General features: G+C 44.0%; 1 protein-coding gene across 2 annotated transcripts in view; it reads right to left on the reverse strand.

Annotated features, from left to right (window-relative positions):
• Nucleotides 1-3,741: 3,741 nt before the first annotated feature.
• SDHA (succinate dehydrogenase complex flavoprotein subunit A) overlaps nt 3,742-26,575 on the reverse strand; it is a 30,007-nt gene continuing 7,173 nt past the window's right edge. The window contains exons 2-15 of one of the 2 annotated variants that reach the window (XM_043602132.1): nt 26,356-26,442; nt 24,963-25,124; nt 22,627-22,770; nt 22,179-22,343; nt 21,152-21,300; nt 20,365-20,489; nt 17,962-18,130; nt 16,976-17,171; nt 15,997-16,168; nt 13,136-13,254; nt 8,588-8,699; nt 8,256-8,386; nt 5,921-6,034; nt 3,742-4,068 (exon numbers count right to left, since the gene is read on the reverse strand). In XM_043602132.1, the coding sequence (XP_043458067.1) occupies nt 3,982-4,068; nt 5,921-6,034; nt 8,256-8,386; nt 8,588-8,699; nt 13,136-13,254; nt 15,997-16,168; nt 16,976-17,171; nt 17,962-18,130; nt 20,365-20,489; nt 21,152-21,300; nt 22,179-22,343; nt 22,627-22,770; nt 24,963-25,124; nt 26,356-26,442 (1,932 nt within the window). In that variant the 3' untranslated portion in view covers nt 3,742-3,981. Of the gene's footprint in view, nt 4,069-5,920; nt 6,035-8,255; nt 8,387-8,587; nt 8,700-13,135; nt 13,255-15,996; nt 16,169-16,975; nt 17,172-17,961; nt 18,131-20,364; nt 20,490-21,151; nt 21,301-22,178; nt 22,344-22,626; nt 22,771-24,962; nt 25,125-26,355; nt 26,446-26,575 lie in introns of both variants that reach the window. The other variant, XM_043602122.1, reaches the window with a different exon arrangement.

Here is a 26,575-nt window from a genome sequence, read left to right on the forward strand (position 1 = left end):
TCCAGGCTCTGAGCTGTCAGCACAGAGCCCGACGTGGGGCTCAAACTCACAAACCATGGGATCATGACCTGAGCTGAAGTCGGCCACTTAACCGACTGAGCCACCCAGGCGCCCCAAGGCTGACTCTTAAAAGAGAGATTAATGACTAGAAAATGAAGGTTTAGGGAAAATTCTCCCCCTCCTCCCACCAACATATACCCAAATGTACAGATCAATCTAGAAGGCTTCAGCAGAGACTGGCCTGGTGCATCCCTCCCTTCACCATGGCCCTTATTTCTAATGAACGTCTCTGGCTCTGAGAAGTTGGATAGAGCACGGCAGGTGGGTCACAGCCCATGCTGTACTGGGAGGGCAGGACCAAGCCTCTGAGTCCTCCAGCTGCCACTGATGGGAGTGTTGCCTGGAGTCCTGTTGCCTCCTTACGAAAATGCTGCGCAGCCACAGGGGAGACTTTCTGCCAACAGAAAAGAGGCAGATCATCCCCTGCCTAGTCCTGCTGACTCAATCACTTAAAGTATTGATGTACTTGCCCTATCCCCTCGCCGATCTTGGGATTCAATTCCCTCCTAACCAGGTCTGTTCTAAGCTTTCCATGTAGGTGGTGCTCCTGGATGGGAAAGTAGAGAAGTAAACTGAAAGACAGCACTGCTCTCTTCCTCCCATTAACATTAGCACATCACGTGTCTAATGTTGGGCCAGTCTTTCCTTTGGTGTAATATCTCTGAGCTAATTGAAAAATGCCTCTATTACTATCCTTAGAGTTTTTCTAAATGTTGGCTCTTTCTGGGTGCTAGGATTCCTCACACTTCACAGTCTACCCTCTTGTTATCTTATGTCTTTGGCATATACTAAGCCCTCAACAGTGAACAAATGGATGACCAAATAAGTTTCGTGCCCATTTGTTTTTGCGCGTGAATGTGCACACACACACATATTTTGTATTTATCCACCCTTACAGCTTTCCCTCTGAAGCCACTTTGATTCATTATTTATGCCTCATTTCACATCAGTAATGGTTTACACTGTGACATTTACATGGAGACCTGTGTCACTTTCCGTTTTACAGACTCTGGTGCAGAATTCTAGGGGGCAGCTGACTGCCCAGCCCTCTACATCCTATCCAATCAATATTCTTTACAGAATTAGTATTGCTAGAGAATGACCTACCACTTTTTATTTAACTCAGGTTTCTGAGCAGTGGTCAATTTATCAAATATACGCTGTTTAATGTAAGATAATAGTAAATGTCTATATTGGTGTTGGCCAATTGAACTTTCTGCAATGATGGGATTGTTTTGTTGTCTAGTGTGGGAGTCACTTGCTACATATAGCTACTAGTTGAAATGAATCAAGGTGACTTGGGAATTTAATTTAATTAATTAATTTATTTATTTTTTTTTAAATTTTTTTCAACGTTTTTTATTTATTTTTGGGACAGAAACAGAGCATGAACGGGGGAGGGGCAGAGAGAGAGGGAGACACAGCATCGGAAACAGGCTCCAGGCTCCGAGCCATCAGCCCAGAGCCCAACGCGGGGCTCGAACTCACGGACCGCGAGATCATGACCTGGCTGAAGTCAGACGCTTAACCGACTGCGCCACCCAGGTGCCCCGGGAATTTAATTTTAAATTTTATATAAATCTAGCAAACAATAGCTATGTGGCTATGGCTAATGCTATGGACAGTATTTAAGTCTGAGTATTGTACTGTATCTTAATTTTGTTGCTTCTTTTTATCCAGATTAGAAATGAATCACATCTCTCTGGGCAGTACTTTAGTTTTTTACTTTGATGCATTTTTTAAAATATCTTTGGTCTGTCAATTCCTTCAACGTGTGGATTCTCCTAGAAACCTTGAATACACAATGTATAAAACATTTCCAGTATGAAATATTCTGTCCCATAGAAATGTGCATTTCCAGACCAGCCACTCCCCAGCGGTTTTCTTGGTCTCACAATGTTGAGAAGTAGCAGACAGACATAAAGAGGCTGCCACCCTCAGTTACTTCTTTGGAACCAATCAGCACTTTTGTTGTCTTATCATGCTTCACATACATGCCTTTGCTACCTTTTCATTCACTGTCTTAACACTTAAATGATGCTGAGGTGCCTATATTTATACTCCCACTTCTGCAAAATGCTTTGGCTATACCTTGTTCCATCTGCTGGTTGGGATGGAGGTCTGAAGTTGTCAGTAGTCTTTGCACCTGTTGTTTTCTCTTGAAAATCACCCCCTTCATGTTTGTTGAACCACATGATCCTGTGCAGGTGGTTTTCAAAGTGTGGTCCCTGGACATATTAAAAATGCAAATTCTCAGGCCCAACCCCAGGACCTATGGAACCAGAAGTCCTGTGGTGGGGTAAGGAATTATTCAACAATCCTTCCAGGTGACTGATTCACAGGCAAGTTCCAGAACCACATTAGGGATTGCAAAAAGGGGGTCTTTAAATTCTATCAGTCCTTACTCATTTATCTGAAGGAATTCCTCTGTAAAATACATTCCTAATTAACTAGGTTACCCTGAATGGCAATGTGTGGATAAAAGGCAGGATAATCATGATTTTCCTTTAATTGCCCATTTTCAGTGTTAGTAGTTAGTGCCTAACTTGCTTAATTGTGTGTTTCTGTTTGTTCAGTTTTGGCTGAGTTTTTACACTGTCATTATAAATCAACAGCATGTTTTTAATATAGTCACTCAGTCTCAATCAATGCAGCCACCATTGTTTGCTGGCTCCAATGCCTCTTCTGGCCCCAGTGCTCCCTGACGGTTTCCAGCTCAGACACCTTTTTAGGCTCATCTTAAACATTTCCTCCCCCAGCCCAGGAATCAGCAACTCTTACTTGCCATCATACTTTCTTGGCAAAGCTGTGGGAAACAGCAACTCTCCTCCATCACAGCCCCTATGGAAGAGAATTTGGGAACGTCTAACAAAACAATATGTGCATTTACCCTTGGACCCAGAAATTCTACTTCTAGGACTCCACCTCAAAGAAACTGGCGAAGAAAATGACTTCAAGCACACAGTTACTCATTGTGGCATCTGTAATACTGGAAATAACACAAATGCCCATCACTGGAGGGTAAGGTACACTCATGCAGCCAAAGGAAGGAACAAAGACTCACTGATAAGGAGTGACCTCCGGATATGCAGACAAGGAATGCACAATGGTCTATACATCATAATGCAAATACAGATTTTCTTTCTTCTTCTCTTTAAACATTTAGCTAAGAAGATAACTAAAGTGGTTGCTATGAGGGAGAGAAGGGAGAGAATGCAGGAACAATTAAGGAGGTTAGCTCCAAATATAAGGGACTCTGAAAGAACATAAATGTTTTACATATTTGCAAACTAAGTTTGTAAAGACCATCCTTAAAATTGAAAAACAGACAGTAATATCAATGACCCTACCTGCTGTGGACTGGAGTCTACAGAAGCCAGCCCTGAGACAATTACTAGGAAGGAGACCCCAAGTAGCAGCTGAAAGCAAGTGGGGAAAGAAGAAATTCATCTGTTTCCTTTAGTATCCGGTTAAATACTTTAGGACACATGTTCACATATTAAACCATTTGCTTACTAAGAACAAGGAGAATATGTTTATTTCTTTCATGTGCTGTCAGCATCGAAATTCATTTTTACTTAATTATATACTACAACAAAATTTCTGGATTTCGATATTTCAGGTCAACAAACAGGCCTCAAGTCAAACAGTATAAGCTCATAAATGGACTTGGAATAGAAATAGGTTTGTAATTTATGTTTATTTAAGAATCATGCCCAGTTTTATTAGTTCACAAGAATGAAGCCTCACACTTCCTGGCTGTTGATTACTGGCAAGCTTCTGGCCACCAGGTAGATGATACCTATTCGAATGGTGGCCCTTGTTCCCTTGAAGACAGGGTATCAATAGGACAGTTATGATATAAAAGCACACATGAGCTGTTATTATACATGGGTACAAAGTCGGTCACCTCTGGCCCAATCAGTAGGAGCGAATGGCTGGAGGGACTGTGGCACAGTCTGCCTCATTCAAAGTTCTGTCAATGACGGGTCTATACTCCAAGGAGACCTTAAAAAGAAAAATTGATAGACAAAATTTGTAGAAAACCACACAAACAGCATTCTCTTATGCTCTTTTGAAAAATTAACTATAAAACTTATTTTTAGGGGCACCTGGGCGGCTTAGTCGGTTAAGCACCCGACTCTTGATTTCGGCTCAGGTCACGATCTCACGGTTCAGTTCGTGAGTTCGAACCCTGAATGGGGCTCTGTACTGACAGTGCACAGAGCCTGCTTGGGAGTCTCCTTCTCTGTCCCTCCCCTGTTCTCTTTCTTTCAAACTAAATTAAAAAAAAAAAAAAATTGGCAAATTTCAGGAACTTAAAACCACAAATATGTACTAGAGTATTTTTCACTAACAAACTCAAAAAGGATCTAAAAGCACAACAGGGCCATGTAAATTATGGTAAATCCATGTAGTGAAATACAGCAATTAAAATAACAATGTACAAAATTCTTGATGCTTTACACAAATGCTTAAGAAGTAGGTGAAACCCTGTATATACTGTCATGCTTTAATTACATTTAAACTATATATTTTTCTACTCATATTTAAGGAAAGTGTATAAACATACATATAAGGAAAAGTGTATAAACATACATGCAAAACCTGAAGGAAATATTTCAAAATGATAATAATGAAATAAAATAAAATTTCAAAATAAATTTTCAAAATAAACTTCAAAATTTCACAAATAAAAATTTCAAAATAATAATAAGGGGTATCTGTGATTGGTGATCTTACAAATGTTAATTTCCTTTATCTTGCACTTTCTATACTTTCTAAAATGAGCACTTCTTATATAATTGTAAAAAATCTTGAACGTTACCAAAAATAGGATTGTACTGAGACAGAAGTCTGATACCTTTCTCAATAATTCTTTTGATGTTTATTTTTGAGAGAAAGCATGCACGATTGCGAGAGTGGGGGAGGGGCACAGAGAGAGAGAGACAAAGAGAGAGAAAGAAAGCGCGAGAGACAGAATCTCAAGCAGGCTCTGTGCTGTCAGTGAAGAGCCCAATGCGGGGCTTGACCCCACAAACTGTGAGATCAGGACCTTAACTGAAATCAACAGTCAGACACTTAACTGACTGAGCCACCCAGGTGGCCCCAGTCTGATATCTTTCTACATACACTGTCAGAAAATAGCCTTCATGCAAAATTATGAAAATCACTGCCTGCCTGAAATAGCAGACACTAGGCACTCTGTATGAAGTGATGACAACAAAGCACAATGCAATTTCTGCAGACTGAGACAAATGATTGAGATGATCCCTTACAAGCCTGAAAAGCTTAAGGGTACACACTTTGTATCTTATTTCGGACTCTTAACGCCCAGGAGAAAAGTCAAATGGGTAAATTACCCTTCGGTGGAGTAAGACTGTGAGCCTTTATTGTACTTGTAGCTGGTTGTTCCCAGCACCCTCACCCCCTCCCCTGCTTGCTGTGCCCAGGCCAATGCCAAGGCCTGCACAGCATACCCTGGGTTCCCTGAGGCTGCACCCTGAGGTGGTCCGACCAATGGGAAGAAAGGAGGGTTTTCCCGTCCCACCCCCACCCCCGATCTTGCTCTCTATGGGCTCCAGAATCCTCATCCCCTCCCCTGCTATCCAGGCTTGGGTGCTCACTCCTTGCCCAGTGCTAAGCTGTGGAAGACCAGCCCTTCTGAACCACCTGCCCATGCTGAATTCTGCCTCCAGACAGAAGCGGACTGACAAGGTCTTTTCCAGCGGTATCTCAAATCTGTCAATGGTCGACTTAAATCCATGCTGCTTCTCCCAGTCCGTCATACGCTGAACTCTAGAACATGTGGGACAGCGTATTTGTCAGTGCTACGTGAACAGAACATGCCCCCATATACCTTCCCAGTCTTGATGTCGACGTAGGAAAGGGTGTGCTTCCTCCAGTGTTCCTCAAATGGCTTCTTCTGCTGCCCCTGGATGGGCTTGGAGTAATCATACTCGTCAATCCGCTCCTGAGGCCAGAGAAAGTGTATTTCAGAAAATACCACTAACAATCACACTTCAAGTTTCTTACTTCTCTAACAGCAATTTAACCGGAAAATATGGCAAACTCATTGAAATGATACATGAGAGACCAGTCTGCTATGAATCCCCCTAGATCCCACCCAACAAGGAGGTATCCACTGACCCAACCAGACCTTGTTCTGAGCTGGGACATTCCTAGTCCATTTTTCAACCCATGCCTTCTTCCTTCTACAATCCCTAATGAAAAACCATTTTGTGTAGATCTGATCTAAAACAACACACAATGTGAAAAACAGTGCAACTGAGTCCCAAATGCAGGTGGGATGGAGAGATGAGACACGTGATCCATCTGCCAGTGGTCAGTCCTCCAGAGGACCTGTCCACCCTGGGGCTCCCAGACAGGCCGTTCCTCACTCCAGGGCCTCCACGGCGCAGGTCCCAACAAGGGTAGAATCCACTGAGGCCACAGAGCTAGCAGTGGGTCTGCAGCACCATGAGCTCAGAGCTCCATTTCTACAACCAGTGGGTGGTTGGGTGTGGAAATCAGATCTTTTATGCACTTAAAAGTTTATCAAATACTTTGTATTTCTGCTCTGTACTCTGGGAACTTTCATCTTCTTTCAGCTTTTATTGAAATGTTTCAGTTCTAGCAATTACATTAAAATTTTGTTCAAAAACTCTCAAAGAGAAGCTGAACACTATTAAGGAATACCCGGCACATAGTAATGAATAAGAATGTACAAGAGCCTCTTAAAATGAAAACCAGGGGCACCTGGCTGGCTCAGTCGGTGGAGCACGCAATTTTTGATCTCAGGGTTAAGCGTTTGAGCCCCATGTTGGGTGTAGAGACAAATTACTTAAAAATAAAATTAATTAATTAAATAAAATAAAAACACTTTGCTTCTGTTTCTGCTGAGTGAAGTGAGTGTGGTGGTGGGGGAAGGCAAGCAAGTGGGGCTAGCACCTTCTTTCCCTTTTTGTTTATTTATTTTATAAGAGAAAGGAGCATGAGCGGGGGAGAGGGGTGGAGCGACAGAGGAGAGAGAATCCCGACACAAGGTTTGATCTCACAAATGGTGAGATCATGACCTGAGACGAAATCAAAAGTCAGATGCTTAACTGACTGAGCACCGTGCCCCCCCCCAGGTGCCCCACCTTCCCTTATTTCTGAACACATACCTACAGGTGAGCTCTCCCAGGGGAAGCAGCTTCCACCTGCTTATCTGCTAACACTGAATGAAAACTCAATTCATCTCATCACACAAACTGCCAACCAACAGCCTAGAGAAGCTTCTAGTTCTCAGTACATGTGACAAACGTGCTTAATTAATATTAATCTAATCCAGCTCCAGTCAGTGGAAGGTAAATTAACAAAGTTTCACAGCTGACTGGTGAGCCTGCTACCAGGAACACTAATACTGTCCCAGACCAAAGCCTGTCTGTCTGGAAAGTGGCTCGGGTCCTGGCGATATTCCATCCTAAATTCGTGTTTGTTCCCAAGTGCCCATTTCCTTGATGTTTTGCTGTCATATGCTGAGTGCTCTGTTCTGCAAAAATCTGACAACTGTACTCTGCATAAAAATCAGGTCATTTAAAAAAGTAGTGACCCAATGGGGCGCCTGGGTGACTCAGTCAGTTGAGCATCCAATGTCGGCTCAGGTCATGATCTCTCGGTTCATGAGTTCGACCCCCGTGTCAGGCTCTGTGCTGACAGCTCAGAGCCTGGAGCCTGCTTTGGATTCTGTGTCTCCCTCTCTCTGTCCCTCCCCACCTTGTGCTCTGTCTCTCTCTCAAAAATAAACATTAAAAAAAACCAAACATTAAAAATTTTTTAAAAAGTGACCCAAGATGAGATCAGGTCTCAAATGATGATTTCCTCATCACTTTAAGTCAGTAAGTTAGCATTTTCTGGCAATAATACTCGGACTGCACAGTAACCTTTGACCAAGTAAAGTTCAGGTGTGTTTTGCTCAGGGTGCTACTGGCAGCAGGAGATACTGATCCAAACCAAGAAAAAGGTCACACTGGTAGTAAACACAGTGATACCAAAGTGTAAAAGTTATCAGGGGGGGGAAAAAAGGGCATACTTTTTAAAATTTACTTTTGGGAAAATTGAGTGAAATGCAGAGAAAGTACAGGGTTAGGGACTAAGCAAGGCCAGGTGAGAGAAGGCTTGATGTGCAAATAGGGTATGTTGTGAAGGCGCACCTTATAATCTTCCCTGGCATGAGCACCACGTGACTCCTTCCGAGCCTCCGCTCCATAAATGGTCTGAAGTGCACAAAGCATCAGGTTCTGCAGCTCTAGGGTCTCCACCAGGTCGGTGTTCCAGACCATTCCTGAGGACACACAAGGCACCCATGAGAGACAGGATCCAGTCAGATGGGTACTCCAGGCTGTAGCTATGGGCTTGCCAGCATCCACACAAATAGCAAGGACGGGTAAGTCAGCACTAAGTGGGATGGACAGGACCCTGAGGCAGCCTCCCTTGCAAATGCCCAGCCCCCCAATTGTGTGCAGGGGCCCACAGAAATGCTCACCCCGGTCAAATGTCTTCAGATATTTTAGGTCTCCATAGAGCTGGCTGATTTTCTCACAACCTTCCTGTAACACACTTCCCACACGGAACACTGCAGCATGATTTTGCATCGACTGTAACACAAAATACCATTTGTAAATCTTCAATTCATATGAAAAGCCATGCCAAGAACCATTAAACCCTTTAGATTTTTTCTTATGCATTTCACCTTTTTTTTTTTTAATTTTTTTTTTCAACGTTTATTTATTTTTGGGACAGAGAGAGGCACAGCATGAACGGGGGAGGGGCAGAGAGAGAGGGAGACACAGAATCTGAAACAGGCTCCAGGCTCTGAGCTGTCAGCACAGAGCGCGACGCGGGGCTCGAACTCACGGACCGCGATATCATGACCTGAGCCGAAGCTGGCCGCTCAACAGACTGAGCCACCCAGGCGCCCCCAAAAAGATTTTATTTTTAACACAAGGCTCGAACTCACAAGCCCAAGACCAGGAGCTGCACACTCCACTGACTAAGCCAGCCATCCATGGCTCATTGTGGTTCTGATCTGCATTTCCCTGATGATGAGTGACATTGAGCATCTTTTCATGTATCTGTTGGCCATCCATAGGTCTTCTTTGGAGAAACATCCATTCAGCCCTTCTGCCCATTTCTTAGGCTGTTTTTGCACTATTGCGTTGTAGGAGTTCTTTATATATTTTGGGATATTAGCCCCTTATCAGACATATAATTTGCAAATATTTTCTCCCATTCTATACGAGAAAACTGTTTTACTGTTTTCAGTGTACTGATTTTTCTCCTCCTTGGTTAAATTTATTATTCCCAGGTATTTTATTCTTTCTGATACAATTGTAAATGGGATTATTTTCTTAATTTCTCTTTCAGAAGATTTATTCTTTGTATATAGAAACAACAGATTTTTATGTATTGATTTTGCATATTTCAACACTACTGAATTCACTTACCAGGTCTAAGTTTTTTTGGTGGAGTCTGTGTCAAATATGATCTGATACATCTATAGTGACTTTTACTTCTTTCTTTCCAATTTGGACACCTCTTATTTCTCTTTCCTGCATGACTGCTCTAGCTAGGACTTCCAGTATTGTGTTGAATGAAGTGGTAAGAGTGAACATTGTCTTGCTCCTATGTTAAGACAAAAAGCTTTTAGCTTTTCACCACTGAGTGTGACAGTAGCTGTGGGCTTGTCACATATGGCCCTGATTACACTGAGGTACACTCCCTCTATACCTGCCTTGTTGAGAGTTTTATCGTAAATAGATGTTAAATGAAGTTCTGATTAATGCTTTTTTATTAATTTATTTCATTAATTTTTTTAACGTTTATTCATTTCTGAGACACAGTGAGCAGGGAAGGGGCAGATAGAGAGGGAGACACGGGATCTGAAGCAGGCTCCAGGCTGAACTGTCAGCACAGATCCCGACGTGGGGCTTGAACCCACGAACTGCGAGACCATGCCCTAAGCCGAAGTCAGACGCTCAACTGACTGAGCCACCCAGGCACCCCAATGCTTTTTAAATTTTTTTAATGTTTATTTTTTAAGAGATAGAGTGTGAATGGGGAAGGGGTAGAGAGAGAGAGAGGGAGATACAGAATCCGAAGCAGGATCCAGGCTCTGAGCTGTCAGCACAGAGCCTGATGCAGGGCTTGAACCCACGAGCAGTGAGATCATGACCTGAGCTGAAGTCAGTCACTCAATTGACTGAGCCACCCAGGTGCCCCTGATAAATGCTTTTAAAACATGACCCTATGTTCCTATTAAGTACATGTCTTAAATCCATGTCCGTTATTTAAAATGGAACACTGTGCACTTAGGGAAGGCAGTTTGTGGAACTTGGCCAAGATCTGTGATTCCAAGCAGACTTACTTCTGAGGCATAATGTACTGAGTGGTGGCAGAAAGGTGTAAGGGTTCCACCTTCGAATTCCCAAGGAGACAGCAGTTCCTAGACTTGCTCCACCCTCGAGATCTGGTGGTAAATGTTCTAGGAGCAGCAGGTGGCTCCTTGCTGACACAAACTAAGAAGTGCTAAGATTATGAGGTGGTCTGCAGTGAGCCTGGAGTGGATGGTCATAAAGTAGAGGGAGAAGTGAGAAGCCTGGGAGCGTTCCCTGGTGGACTTCTGGTTAAATACTGTAAAAACTCCTCATGTGTCAAACTCCTGTATGGTTTTCTTGCTTATGCTCATAAGAAATGGGACATGAAATAAAACTGAAATTTATTTTAGGATCTACCTTTGTTTCCTATCACTCACCGAATGACCTTTCATCACGCTTGAAAAAAACCCCTTTATCCCATGCTTAATCACAGCGTGTGCCTGGGCCTACTTCTGGACTCTATGCAACTGATCTAGATGTCTCCTTCTCTATCACAGACTAACACAGCTTGTTGACTTAGTTCTATTTAACAGATACCTCATCTATTTCTTTAGAATGATACATAATTTAAAAATTATAAAGCATACCATCAAACGTCTTGGCTTTTCAGCAAAAGCAAAGGGAAAAAGCTATCTCAGAATCTAGTAAATGTTAATTAAAACATTCTTTTATGTTCTTCAGCACTCATGTTGTCATACTCTTTAGGGTTAGGTTTATTCAAGGTATTTTAAACTTTTTGGCTGCACTGTGAAGATCATTTTCAAATGGATTACTGCAGGTATACTGGAAAGCTACTCATTTTTATATATGAATCTTTTATCCAGATGCTTTACTTCATTCTTGTTTTTATTAGTTTTCCACTTCCCATCTTGGAATTTTTATTTGTATCAGTAAGCAATAATTTTGTCTACTCCTTTTCAATACATTCGTCATTTCTTTTCTCTTTCTTACGTATTTACTGGAATCAGCAAAATGATTACTCCGTCCCCCAACTCAAATGTACATTCCACGAGGGCAGGATTTTTTGTTTTCTTTGGATGACTCGGGCATCTAGAATACTGCCTGGCACACAGCAGATACCAATTCAGATGGTCCCTAACCTATGAGGTTTTGAGCAATGATTTTTCAACTTTACAAGGAAACAAAAGGGATCTGCATTCAGAGAAACCGTACCGGGAACTGTCACCTTTTCCCAGGCTAGCAGTGTGCATTAGGGTGCACTCTCATGACTCTGGGTGGCGGTAGCAGCTGCAGCTCCCACTGAGCCCCATGATCCTGAGGCTCAATAACCATCTCCACTCACACAACCACTGTTTTTCACTTCCAGTACAGTATTCAATAAATTACGTGAGACAGACCACACCTTGTTATAAAATAGGCTTCATGTCAGATGAACTTTCCCTACTGCAAGCTAACCTAGATGCTCTGAGCACATTTAAGGCCAGCTAGGCGAATGTTCAGTAAGACAGGTGTGTTCAATGCATTTTTTTAGGACATAACCCCACTGTAAGTCAAAGATCTGTACGTGCCTTATTTAGTGGGAATACCTCTAAGGTTTCCTATTTCAAAATCTCTCATGGATTCACCATCTCCATATCCAAACGGAAGTTCCTACTATCCAGTGCAATGATTACATCTGTCCTAGCTGGCCTCCCAACTCCTGGTATCAGTACCCCACAAAAGTCCTGCACAGATCACTTGACTGGTTTCCTTAAACATACCTTTGTCCTTCACACATGCTATTTGCCTTACCTTTCCAGGAAGCCTCCCTGAAGCCCAGTCTCACCTGAACACAGAACCACACAGTCCTATAAAAGCTGCATGGTGCAACTTTTGGTGGTGAGCATTTGTGCCACTGGACTCCTTATCAGAATGTGACTAAAGCAAAGGGTGGCTTCTTTTTGGAAAATGCCTCCACAAATTCTTACAAATAATTTCAAGTGGACAGAGATCTTACTTATGGACCAAGGATCTCTGTAGTCGAAGAACCTGATGGATCCCTAGCTGTTTTACATACTACTTTTATTGATCTAACCCTGCGTTATCCAATGCAGTAGCCATGTATAGCGATTTATATTAAATTGAAACTGAAAAAAACTCAGTTCTTTAGTCACACTAGCCACATTTCACACGCTGCACAGTCACATGTGGTCAAAGACACATGTTCCCATCCTCAGAGAACATCCCATCAGACATGCTGATCTAGAAGATAAATACTGTGACGACAACTAGTGCACAGATTACCATTTCCTCCCAAAACCCACACTCTCCACTCTTCCTGACTTTATTTAGGGGATACAACGGCCCCAGTTTAAAGACATTTCCCAGAGTTGCTAGAAGCTGGGTGTGATGATAGGATTAACTTCTTGGCAATGAGATGTGCTGGGCTTTCAGGAAGCCTGGTATAAGGAAGTTCCCAGCCGGGACCTTCTTGGACCTTCCACTCTCTCTCCCCCTTCAGGCTGTGACATACACACAACAGAAGAGAGGGTCTGAGGAGCCACATACAAGCACGGTGGGATGCAGAAGTTGTAGTTTCCACCCTGGGCTGCTACCTGCGGCCTTCTGTGTGCAATGTGTCCTCTTGCTACTCAACCCGGGCCTGGCACAGGACTGTGGACACAATGGCCTGCTCACTTCAGAGCACAGGTGCTTACCTTCTGCATGTTGAGTCGTAGTTCTGATGTTCTTAGGGTTCCATCAGCAAACCTCAACTTATCAAGATTCATGACAGACTCTTCTCCAGCATTTGGTTTAATTGGAGGAACTTTATCTCCTTAAAAAATATACAAACAAAAAGCTAGAATTTAATGGCTTTTGGAAAATGTACCCGTAACCTGAGCCAATGTTCCACCCAAGCCACCCTTTAACTGAAGCACCACATATTGACTTGGGGCCGTAAACATATAAAGACAAAATTTCTGGCAAGGAGGAGGTATCCAGTAAGAAATCTTTGAACAAAACAGAAACTATTCTTAAGCTTAAAAATTAGATTTATGCAAAGACACCTTGCAGTATCACTCTGCAGAAGGGAGAACTGGCACCTTCAGGTAGTGAGCAGTTTCCAACAATTCTGCCACCACCACCCACCCCCACCACCACGTGGTCCTCATTCAAAGACGAGGGAGGACCTGGTCTGGCACGTTTAAAAGTCTCTTGCTGATTCAGACCCTTATATCTGCTTACCCAAACTTCAAGATTTGCTCTTCTTGCTTTTCTAAAAAATAAAGATAAATGTTTTGAAGATTTTTTAAAGGTTTTTTTTTGGGGGGGGGGGTAACATGTTTTGAAATGTATTTTTTTTAAGAGGTAAAAGGGGCAGAAGGTATGAAAAACAGGAAACAAAGGTTTGCAGGTAAAGTTGGGCTGCTCACAGCTGCTCTCTGCAAGGGGCCAGGGCACTGGTCTCTCATGTGACATGCCCCAATTTTAGGCTGGTTACAGTTTCTTCTTCTTCTTCTTTTTTATAATGTTTATTCATTTTTGAGAGACACAGAGTACAAGCGGAGTGGGGTGGGGGAGACACAGAATCCGAAGCAGGCTCCAGGCTGTCAGCACAGAGCCTGACATGGGGCTCGAACCCACAAACTGTTATATCATGACCTGAGCCGAAGTCGGACACAACTGACTGACCCACCCAGGTGCCCCTGGTTGTGGTTTCTTCTGCTTTTGTTTTTAACGTTTTTAAAAAGTGATCATTTACCAAAATTGTTTTTCTTTAGGTGCATAGTTCTACAAACGTTGACACATGGTATGGATTCCTGTAACCATCATAATAGGATCCAGATTAGGGTTTAAACATCTTAATGTTTAAAATATTCGTATTTGGGAAAATATAGTGATGCTTTTCCTTTTCTTTTTGTTTTTAAAAGTTAAAGTATAATTATCATTTTTGGTGTAGAGTTTTGCACATTTTGCCTCACAGAGTCACCATGAGCAGGACGGCAACCACCAAGCCGTGTTATTCCCTAGTTCTGTCTCCTCCAAGATGTTATGTAAATAAAGTTAGATGTACGTATATAGCCTTTTAAGCTTGGGTCATACAACCTAATATGTTTTGAAATGCATTTGTGTTGTTGCATGTAGGAGTAATTTGTTCCTTTTTACTGCTAAGTTTAAAAAACTTTTTAAAACTGTATACTGATCCTTCAGATATAAAAGTACAAGATACTCATTTTTTCTAACAATATTAAAAAAAATTTTTTTTTTTTTTTGAGAGTGAGAGTGAGAGAGAGAGAGAGAGAGAGAGAGAATGAGTGCGTGCGTGAGCAAAGGAGCAGAGGGAGAGAATCCTGAGCAGGTTCCAAGCCCCTGATGTGGGGCTCAATCCCATGACCCTGGGATCAGAGTTAGATGCCCCGAAAGTAAAGATATTCTTACAAAACTTCCTTTTTCTCTTTTTCAAAGAAAAGAAACCTCAAATTTTCTGCTTTCCTCTGAGATCTGATTTTAGGCTTCACTGCTATAGTGAAATGAGCATTAGATTTGGTATCAGACCAGGTGGGTTCAACTCCTGCCTCTGCAGCAAACACCGGGACAGGGCCCCACATCTGCCCTTCACAGCCTGGACTTGTAGTCAGAGCAAGGGGAAGGGTGTCTGAAAATACAACTGTCCTTCTCCTTACATGTATCTGCTAACTGCAGACGTAAAGGGGAGCACGGCATGGTATACTAAGGGCTGTGTTTAACTAACGGGATAGTAAGATTTTCACCAACTTAAAGTCCATACGAAAAGCTTTTGTGCAATAAAAATAGCACAACTGATACTAAATAGTCACCGTCAATGAAGCGTAACGGGAAGAGCAGAGGCCTGGGGATCCCACGACACTTCCCTTGGGAACAGTGACTTCCCCTCACATGTTGTTCTGAGCAAATGGGCCAACACAATCTACATGAAGACCCTCTGAGTGTCAAAGCGACAGTAAGTGTCCTGTTCACAGTGGGACTCACCCTTCTAGCACATGGCATTTTTTCCTCAGCAGATTATTTTAACAGAAGAACGCAATCACTGACTTGAATCCACTGTATCAATGCAGGGACGGATATGACCCAATCCTCTGTTTTGTGTACATTACGTCCTCCCTTTCTGCTTTAATAGGGTATTTATATTTTGTTTTTAGAATCTAAATTACTTTTCCATAAGTACTGAAAACTACTCTATCGTCATACCTGTTTAAAATATTTCACTACAAATAAGTAATCTATATTGAGCAAGCAACTATGTGATAAACCTCCCCTTAAAATAACTCCCTAACAATGACTTTTCTAAGCAGAACACAAGGACTATATATAGGACAGAACCTGACCAAAACCAGGTTACCTTCTTAATTGTTAAGACCCTCACCCAACCTGTGTCTAGTCTCAAGTCTATCACCATATAAATCTCTGATTGCTCTGTTTCCTCACTTATAGGGAGTAAAAAGAGACTACCCCCTCCATGATCACTAAACAAATTTCCAATTACAAACCAAGACATGGCAACCTCCTGCCTCCTGAAACAGCCTGGAGAAACACATACCGGGTCTGCAGGACTCCGCGATACTCAGGGCACACGCCCGACCAAAGACAACCAGATCCAAGAGTGAGTTTGCCCCAAGACGGTTGGCACCATGCACTGAGGCGCAGGCAGCCTCCCCACAGGCATACAGGCCGGGCACGATCTGATCCTGGCCATTCACATGCCTCAGAACCTGTGGAAGGAAGACTGAAGACTTAGGAGCAAAGTCTGCACAGGACTGCTTCCTGCGGTGGGGTGTCTGCATGCAGGGGCAGAGGGAGGAGGGCAGGTGAAGGCCAGATCTGCTCTCACCTACAGGGAACTCTCTGTGTCAGTCTAGTCTCCGCCCTCTGCACCCAGACACTCAGCCACCCCAGGCCAAGACAGATCAAAGGATCCCATGCGGCAGCACCTGTGATTTTAATCCCACACCTACTGCTCACGAGAAACCTAGCTCACCACCTCTAACTGATCCCCTACTCCCTCACTCTGACTCTGGATTCGAATGAAGGGAAGGGAGTAGGGCAGACTTGAGTTGTAACTCAGATGCTTCCAGCCTATTACTCATCTATGAACGTAATCTCCAGTCACCTCGCCTAAGGACAGGCCAAAAAAGTCAAGAACCAAAAAGCTCTGGGTGAACTACAAACCCTCGAAGGTACTTGTTGTAAAGAGAATACAATTTACAAGGCTGCAGCAAAAGTAACAAGAGATCATACGGTAAAATAAATTATAAGCTGGGAAAAACAATGATATTACATCTATGGCTGTCTACTACGGAGGGATCAGTAAGTTATCAGTAACTACTCATCACTATGGAGTGAAAAGTGAAAGCTGAAAGGTGGCCGAGCCCCCTGCCCTCTGGCAGCATCTACTCAAGTGCAGCCTGTACAACAACACAGTGCCTTCTGAGGAAAACGTCGGTCTTCTCTGAGCTCGCAAGGGCACCTGTATCATTCCCGCCCTCTTTCCCACTGTGGAAGGGTCCTGGTTTGGTCACCTGCCCCTTGTAGTTGGTGGGAATGCCGCCCATGTTATAATGCACGGTGGGAAGGACGGGGATGGGCTCCTTGGTGACATCTACACCCGCGAAGATCATGGCGGTCTCTGAAATGCCAGGCAGCCGTATGGCCAGCTGCTCTGGGGGTAGGTGGTGCAACTGCAGGTAGACGTGATCTTTTTCAGGGCCACAGCCTCTGGTGGAAAAGGACATCACGGTGTGAGGCAAAAAACGGCAATGACAGAAAATGTGAGACTACGAGTTTCACATTTTTTTATGCTGCACAAAATTTCCCTTCACTTGTGGCCACCCATTCTTCACATCTCCTCTGAGCACCTGCTCTGTGACAGGGTAGACTGAATGTGGTAGGACACAGCCAGAACATGGACAGACTTCCAGCCCTCACTGAGCTCATACTCTAGCCTTAGGAAGTCACAATTAGCTGTTTTCCTTGGTAAATGCATTAGAAAGTCCTTCTAATGCAAACACTCCAAATATAAAATCTCTAGAAGTTATAACATCAAAGATACAAGAAAGATCACCATCGTAAGGCAGCACTGGCACTCAAGAGCCTGCACAGTGAAGGTCTCGAACGCATGTGGGTCCCCAAACAGCATCGAAGGCCCATATGCTAACTTAGGTTGTGGGCATGTGTGTCTTGCTCCCCCACACAGAGTGTCTGTCTCTATCATAACACTCATACACACAATTGATGTTCCACAGATTTGAGAGAGACTGAAGTCAAACCAGCTTAACTTCCCAAAATGTAGGTTTTTAGAGGGATATCATAAATTGACAAACAACCATCAGAGGGGAGGAGAGGCAGCCTACGCGGAGTTGGGTGGGGTAGGTGAGTTGCTAAAACTCACACAGAAGCCACACCAGCCCATGTGCACATGTAGACATGAATAGCAGCCACCCAAGAGAAAGGAGGGTGTGCACGTGTGTGTGTGCACTCAGACACCTTTGGATAGAATGACACAGACCTTCCTTCACGTATTTCCAGAGTCATGGACCGAGACACGACGTCTCTGGATGCCAGGTCCTTTGCAACCGGGGCATATCGCTCCATGAATCTTTCGCCTTGACTGTTAATGAGAATGCCTCCCTCTCCACGGCACCCTTCTGTAATGAGACAACCGGCACCATATATACCTGCAAAGAACCCAGTTAATTAGATGATTATAACCTAACAATTGCTAGGTCAATATTTCAAATGCAAATTTTTTTCCAATACATTTCTGGGGGTGGAAAGGAAAAGGGTATGCAAGGGGCATGATGCTCACAACAGAGTAAGACAAAGGACAGGTTAAGTAAGGAATAGTAGGAAGTTTTGACAACAAAAAGCACCAATGAAGCAGCAGTGAGGAGAAAGGGCAGCTAATGTAGTAACAACACAGCTTGGCTGAATATTCCAATTCCAACAGCTTTTCAGCTTTCAGCACAACCAAGCATGAGTTAAATATCTCAGGTTTTGTTTTAATTGTAGAATGTTCTTTTGTAGCATGAAATTGTGGCTAGGTAAGAAAAACCAGCTTGGAAAATTCGTATCTAAAAATTGGTTAATGGGGCGCCTGGGTGGCTTAGTCGGTTGAGTGTCCAACTTTGGCTCAGGTCATGATCTCACGGTCTATGGGTTCGAACCCCGCATTGGGCTCTGTGCCGACAGCTCAGAGCCTGGAGCCTGCTTTGGATTCTGTGTCTCCCTCTCTCTGCCCCTCCCCCACTCATGCTCTGTCTCTCTCTGTCTCTTGAAAATAAAAATAAAAACTTAAAAAAAAATAAAAAATAAAAACTGGTTAACAACAGCAATAATTACCACCGTTCATACTTATACTGTACTTGCTGTGTACAACTCTAAGTTTTGTAACAACCCCAGGAAATATCCCTATTTTCAGAGAGAGCAATGATAGCTTAGGAACTTGTCAGTGTTCTGCAGCTGGGAAGGCAGAGCCAAATGCACACCTGGCAACTAGGCAGGTCTGTGCCCTTAATCTCACTGTCCCTTCAATAAGGAATGCCAAGCACCTGAATTTTAACAAGGAGACAAACACCTATGTCAATGTCACCTGAAAGTTAAAACTGTCATTACCACACCAGAAGAGTTTTCTTGCTTTAAGAACAAGAAAGCAGAGGCACCTGAGTGGCTCAGTTGGTTAAGCATCTGACTTCAGTTCAGGTCATGACCTCACGGTTGGTGAGGTCGAGCCCCAGTCAGGCTCTGTGCTGACAGCTCAGGGCCTGGAGCCTGCTTCGGATTCTGTGTCTCTCTCTGTGCCCCTCCCCTGCTCACACTGTCTCTTTCTCTCAAAAATAAACAAACTTTTAAAAGAAAAAAAAAAAAAAAAAAGAACAAGAATTTCCTGGAGCACCTGGGTGGCTCAGTCGATTGTGTTTTGACTCTTGATTTTGGCTCAGGTCATGATCTCACAGTTTGGGAGACAGAGCCCCAAGTCAGGTTCCATGCTGACAGGACGGAGCCTGCTTGGGATTCTCTCTCTCCTGGTCTCTCTGTTCCTCTCCCGCTCACATGTTCTCTCTCAAAATAAATAAGTAAACTTTAAAACAAAACAAAAACCCCAAAACCAGTATTAAAAAACTACCTAAAACATTTTTTACTTTTTATCCCTGCCAGGGATCAGAAAAAATATACTGACAGAGCAAAGAGAAAACCCAGGTCTGGTTCTTTAGCATGGTGGGAGGCTACTTCCACAAAGTGTGGTGTCCCCTCAGTTGACAGGTCAGAAAAGCAACTAGAAACAAAGTCCAGAATGAGACTTGCCTGTCCCAAGAGGCAGATCTCTCTCTCCAATTCATATCTGAATAACGAACTCTCTCAATTCTGCACCTGCAGCCTAGACCTCCCGTCTGAACTCCACATTTACACACTCAACTGTCTGAGGACGCAAGATGAGCTCAATGTGCCCACAACTGGCACCATAGTCATTAACATCTCAGGGGGGCCACATCTGCCATAGCTCGTCCCGACTTTATACTCTACTGGACAGCCTGATGTTTTCCCTGTAACACTGGAATCTGCCCATGCCACAACTCTGATCAACAGCTCTCGGGACATTCACTCAGGAAACACTGATGAGGTCCTACTATGTGCCAGGCACTGTGAACTGCAGCACCTGTCCCCACCTCCGGGAGCTGACAATCGAGTTGGGGAGAGGGACACTGAACAGTCTTTATATAAAGCTCCAGCTTTACGACTGGAGCAGGTATCGCCAAGGCAAGGTGGTGGCCTAAACTGCCTCGAGAGAAATGGAAAAAACTTCCTTGAGCAGATGACAAGCTGGGCTCTGAGAATGTGCTAGTGTGTGGGACTACAGAGGGGCATCGAGAGGTATGAGAGTCCTGACCCCATGAAAGTGGTCCCGTCCTACCTGTGGGGTGAAACTGAACGAACTCCAAGTCCTGGCAGGGAAGGCCTGCCCTGGTGACCATGGCGGTGCCGTCACCGGTGCTGGTGTGGGCAGATGTGCAGCTGAAGTAGGTGCGCCCGTAGCCTCTGGAAAACAGACGGGCCAGCAGAGAGAAAGCGGTGACACATGGTGTCCCGTCAGGATCGCCTTTCTAGTGGCACCAGAGCGGACAGAGCAGCCCGCAGCACCGTGACAGGTGCTGTCTGCACGCGCTACCCTGGGCAACTGGGGCGGGAGCCTGGGAGACAGAGGAGGCACTCTCGTTTATACTCCAAGGCACTTTCATGCTATCTGAACGACCTCCCTGAGGAGCGTGTGCTGCTTTAATGCTGAAATTTTTGCTTTTTATGGACTCACTCTTGTAAAGGGTTAAAATAACGGACTGACAACGTAAGAAATGTAATTTAGTTTCATCATGTGAACAAACAGCACTTATCTACGCCAGAAATCAGTATAAACACAGTGTCCACTAAAGCAAAAGACAGGTTAAGACAGGAAGTGTCACGTGACTCTCCAGACCCGTTTCCTCAAGGGTCCTCTCAGGTGCAAACTGAAGACAGATACTTCCTCACCCACCTGAGGCAGGTGCTAGGATTGTCCCCTTTGGAGACATGGAACTGAGACTGGCAAAGCTTATTATGCTCCTGGGGTAGGTCACTGCCTCCATTTTTTTTTTTTTTTTTTTTTTTAAAGAAACTCGGAGACTCAACTTTCCTACAGAAAAACTAAATACAAGTTAGACTCCTACCCAGTAGCTACAACAGTGTTCTTTGCTCTTATGCGATGGATGGACCCGTCTTCTATGCACAGCGCAATAACACCACGACATTCTCCATTTTCCATCAGGAGATCCAAGGCAAAATACTCTACAAAATAGCTGGTATCATATCGCAGAGACTAAAAAACATGAAAGAAAAAAGAATCCCACAGTTTCAATTGCGTTTAGGGTGTTAAACTAACATTTCAGCAACACTGCTCATATGAACAAGTCAAGGGCTCTGATGTGGTGTGTAACAAATGGACAGGGTAAACCCTGGGTTGCAAAAGAAGCCACAGAGTTTACTTGCATCAACCATAGTGCTGATGCTGTTGTGGATCAACACGAAAGGTACCCTGCTCTCAGCTGTATGATCAGATCAGAACGTAAGAAGGACATACACATGTCATGCATGTCAGAGAAGATGTTGTAGTTGCTCAGTAAACATGAAGGGCTCTCACAAAACAACCAGCTCCCCAACATGACACAGTATGCTGCAGGATGGGCAGATCCTGTCACACGTGTGTCAATGCACTCAGCCAAAGCTGCCACCAGGGTCCTAACATTTGCAAATCAAGAATCTGTCCCCATTTGAGAGCAAGAATTCAGAATACTGATTATTATGAATTAGAGTTATTCCAAATATTGATTACTTGGCTATGCCAAAGTAGGCCCTGATTGTCCAGTAACTACTGTCCCCCAAACCTTAGTCCAGTTTGAACACTTAAGTATTAAATCAATTAGTTCAGGAACTCGGAGGTGCTGAGTCCTAAAATACTTGCTCTGTTCTTATACTTTCGGTATGGCAGATCAATTTAATTTTCTAAAATAGACACTTTCAAATTAACAATTAACAAATATATATCCTGCCATGTTAGTCTGCTGTTTATTAAGCAACCCCAGGGCTGACATGCTGACCTTCTGACCTGTCCCAGAGTGGCCTGTTTCCAGCTCATCACCACATGCCTGGCCTGACCAGACCATGTCCTGTCACCCCATGCACCCAGGGTGGCCTCACCCTTCCATACAACGTGTGCAGCAGCGAGTGGCCAGTGCGGTCAGCCACACAGCAGCACCGATGGGCCTGCCCGCCTTTCCCAAACTTGAGGCTCTGTCCACCAAAAGCGCGCTGGTAGATCCTCCCATCTTCAGTTCTGCTGAATGGCATGCCATAATTCTCCAGCTGTGAAATATGAAAACAAACACCTAGGACCTTGAAGGAATCGGGATATTCATCGCTAATTTACACTAAACAATTTCAACATAAACCTGTAAACCCAAACCAATACGTTCTATGAAAATTTCAACACTTCAGGAAAAGAGAAAAACTTTGTTATTAAATGAACTGAATGGTTAATGATAGGAAAGATTTCCCTTGTTACATCAGCTCGTTACCATTCCTTGGGCCGACCACATTTGCCTCGACCTCTCTTTTCTACCAGAAACAGACCATGCAAGGACAGTACCTCTACCACGGAAGCAGGGGCCTGCTCTGTCATGTAGTGGATGGCATCCTGGTCCCCCAGCCAGTCGGAGCCTTTCACAGTGTCGTAGAAGTGCCACCTCCAGTTGTCCTCCTCCATGTTCCCCAGAGCAGCATTGATCCCTCCCTGTAAACACAGGGCAGACTTACAAGCTACAAAAGGGAACCCTGGACCTTCCAGGCCCATCCCCCTTCCACCCACTGCCCAAAACTGGATTCAGAGAAAGCCAACTAATTTTGACAACAACGGCATGTGAGGGACCTGACTGCAGTCCGGTTGGTTACAGGACCGTCCTGAGCAGGGAGAGGCATGACAGATGCCAAATCTTACCTCCCTCAGCCTCAGTGCCCTTACCCATGAAGGGACATGAAGCTGAACTCGAGAGCCATCTGGAGGGTTAAGTGAGGTTTTTATGTGCAATGCTCATCACCTCCAAACCTGGCACATGAAAGGTACTGAGCAAATCTATCTGGGATAATTTAATGACAAAATGTTCCCAGTGGCATTTATGGACATGTGTTAAAGAAGTACTTACGGTCAAGGAATAAACTCTAAACTCAGAGTCACATTCTCTGCCGTGTCTGTCTCTCAGAGTCACAGAAAATGGCAGTACAGGGACAAATGTAACACTCACACTTTTCCTCCCCAACTTAAAACCGGATTACTCATCTCTTTTTGAGAAGAAAAGGCACATTTTCTGACTTCCCTCTTTTTTGCAAATGTTCCTCAATCAAGCTTCTGAGTCAAGCAGACCCATGCAGGAATTCTTTCCCCGCTTGGTGCTGCCGTGCCTCAGTTTCCCATTACGTTTCAGTTATCAAGAAAAGGGTCACCAGCACAAAGCCAGGAACCCTAACAAGACAAGCAGCAAAAGTCACAAGTTATTTCCTCCTCCTTCTCCGACCCCACCGATTGTAAACCCAAACACAGTCCTAGTAAAAACTGTTAAGTACCAGAGTAGTAGCAGAAGAGAGAAACCTAGTTTAAAATAACACTAAATACTTGGCCCAGTGCACATGTCCATGCTATTATTTTATTGCTACTATTAGTAAGAATCAGGGCCACAGACAGCTGGTCTTCCAGGAGTCCCAAGAAATACAATTTTGTTTTTCTAAAGTAATCTCAGGGCGCCTCAGTGGCTCAGTCGGTTGAGTGTCCAACTTGATCTCAGCTCAGGTCTTGATCTCAGGGTCGAGAGTTCAAGCCCCATGCTGGGCTTCATGCTGGGCACAGAGCCTACTCAAAGAAAAATAAAAAGCAATCTCTATACCCAACCCAGGGCTCTAATTCACGACTCTGAGATCAAGAGTTGCACGCTCTACTGACTGAGCCAGCCATGTGCCCCCCCCAGGAGTACACTTTAGACTTGCCCAGTCCCCACCTGTCTTATCCCCCCAATTAAACCTTACTTTCTCCAACCAGCATTCAAGTTAAGCTATCCATTTCTAACTTTTTATTGTTTTAATATTGCACTATCTGAATATACTATTATTTCTCATTATTTAGACTTATGTTTACATCCATTTTTCCTTTTAGACACAATGTAATCTTCAAAAGTACGTATTATTTATTTTTCAGTTTATAACACATAGTTTTAGAACAAAGTATCTGTGTAGCAAAGTGCCTGAAGAATGTTGCTGCATGCTGAATACAGGCTACAACAGTAATTAGGGTGGCTTTTACTGGTTCCTGGAAAGTTACCCCACACTCTGCTATCTCTATGAGGAAATATGTTCCAAATACTGGAAAAAACAGTTCAATTCATTCCAGTTTTGGAATACTACCTGTATACAACCTGCGTACCACCTACGGTGTGCCAGGAAAGAAAACAAAATTATAAAATCACTGTGTACTTTTTCATCTTACTTTGATCCTCTTCCCTAAATTTTGAGCATTTAAAGGCCAATGTTCTACTGTCCTGCACATTCATGCCACCAGCAAAGCTCATCATCATCATACTTAACGAGGCCCACGCCAAGGATGCAGCAGGGCCAAGAGAATCAGTCCAGAGACAGGCTCATTTTAGATTGGGAAAGTACAGTGAAGACAAACTATGATGGGGGCCAGAGGATTAGGTGGGTGCTCAGAGAAGACCTGAGTGTCACTGGAGCAGCAGAGCGATAAGAGGCCCTAGGAGTGACTCCGGCAGTGGGGGTGGAGGCAGTGTGGGAACACACTCCCGAGGCGAGTAAGCCAGGTGGGTGCAAGGAGCAGAAAGAGACAGGAACATGGCTGGCGTGCAGTGAGAAGGCCTGTGGCAGAAGACTGAGCACTGCTGTGCAGGCGCCAAAACCATTAAGGGGGCCCCTTTCTCTTACCTGGGCTGCAACGGTGTGTGATCTCGTAGGAAAGAGCTTTGTGACGCAGGCCGTGTTAAACCCTGCCTCGGAAAGGCCAAACGCAGCTCGCAAGCCTGCCCCTCCAGCGCCTACCACCACCGCGTCAAATTCATGGTCCACTACCGGGTATTGCGTAGAAATCTGGAAAGGAACAATTCACCTGTCAACCACCCATTTACCTATGCCACACATTGGGACGGCGGGTGCAGCGCAAGAGCTCAGACAAAATGGAAGAAGCGATGAAAGAGCAACCACAGCAGAGGGGCCTCCACCCTGTGCCAGGACCCAGAGTGTGTGGCTGGCACACCCCACACCGACAGGACCGAAACACAGACCCGACGAAGAGGGAGCACGCATCCTCGCACCTGGGACACCCACCATGAAGTGCAATGTTGAAAACAAGAGGTACAGCCTCAAAGCAGGGAACCGTGGAAGCAAAGGAAAGCAACGACACAAATCAAAATATTAGTTCTAAATACGGCTTTCCTACTCCATTATCCTTTCTGTTCATCTTTTTCCGTTGACAGCCATATAGTCATACACATGCTTGTGTGAATCTAAGCTCATAATGCAGTATATAGATCACGATTCCCCACCTGTGGTCAGCAAGTTTCTCAAGAAAAGGTTAATTTTTAAAAAAATGTTTGTTTATTTCTTGAAGGAGAGAGAGACAGAGTGCAAGCAGGGGAGGGACAGAGAGAGAGAGGGAGACACAGAATCGAAAGCTGTCAGCACAGAGCCTGATGCGGGGCTCCAACTCCCAAACCGCGAGATCATGAACTGAGCTGAAGTCGGATGCTTAACCGACCGAGCCGCCCAGGTGCCCCAGTATGTTGTTTTAATTAGGTAGGCACATTCCGATTCATCTGGGCAACTGCCTCAGCACTGAGGACCACCCCCCGGTTTCAGGACCATGTTTGTGTTGGACTGAGAAGGTGCCAACTAGTATTCAGTAACTATTGTGAGCTTGTGAGAAAAGAATTTGTAAACAAATTTTAGTGCCTTCGGCAGAGGACAGAACAGACCCAGTAAACACCAAGAGCCTACACACAAGTGGCTTCAGGGTCCTATGTCATCTGTCACAATGAATAATGTTCAGTGGTCACTGGTATTTTATAATTTTGCTGCTTTAAATTTTAATCTGGTTTATAGATACTTAAGAACCATAAGCAAAAAATGTTAGTAACTATGCTTACATTTGTACTACAGTTAAGTGCTATACACTAAAAATAATTAGAGCATTATTGGAACCAGAATGTTTTCCTTTAAATAAGACCTGTGTATTACTCCAATATATTGAAGACTGGCATAGATCATTATTCCTCTAAGACAAGCATATCATTTATAAGGGAACAAAAAGTTGTAAACTTACTGAATCTGAAACTTTAGCTGAAGACCTCTTATTCCCATCAATAGTGAAGTGAAAACCGCACGTGCCTGCCTGCCATGTCGCGGGCCACTGCTGAGACAGAGATGGAGAGATGGAGAGCACTTAAGTGTCTTAGAAGAATAACAAATCATCAAAACTTCCCAAGTCATTAACCTTTTTATGTATCCAGCTGCTCCTTCACCTAGACAGCTCACCTGGGGTC

The sequence above is a fragment of the Prionailurus bengalensis genome, chromosome A1 (assembly GCF_016509475.1).
Source record: "Prionailurus bengalensis isolate Pbe53 chromosome A1, Fcat_Pben_1.1_paternal_pri, whole genome shotgun sequence".
Classification (NCBI taxonomy): Eukaryota; Metazoa; Chordata; class Mammalia; order Carnivora; family Felidae; genus Prionailurus; species Prionailurus bengalensis.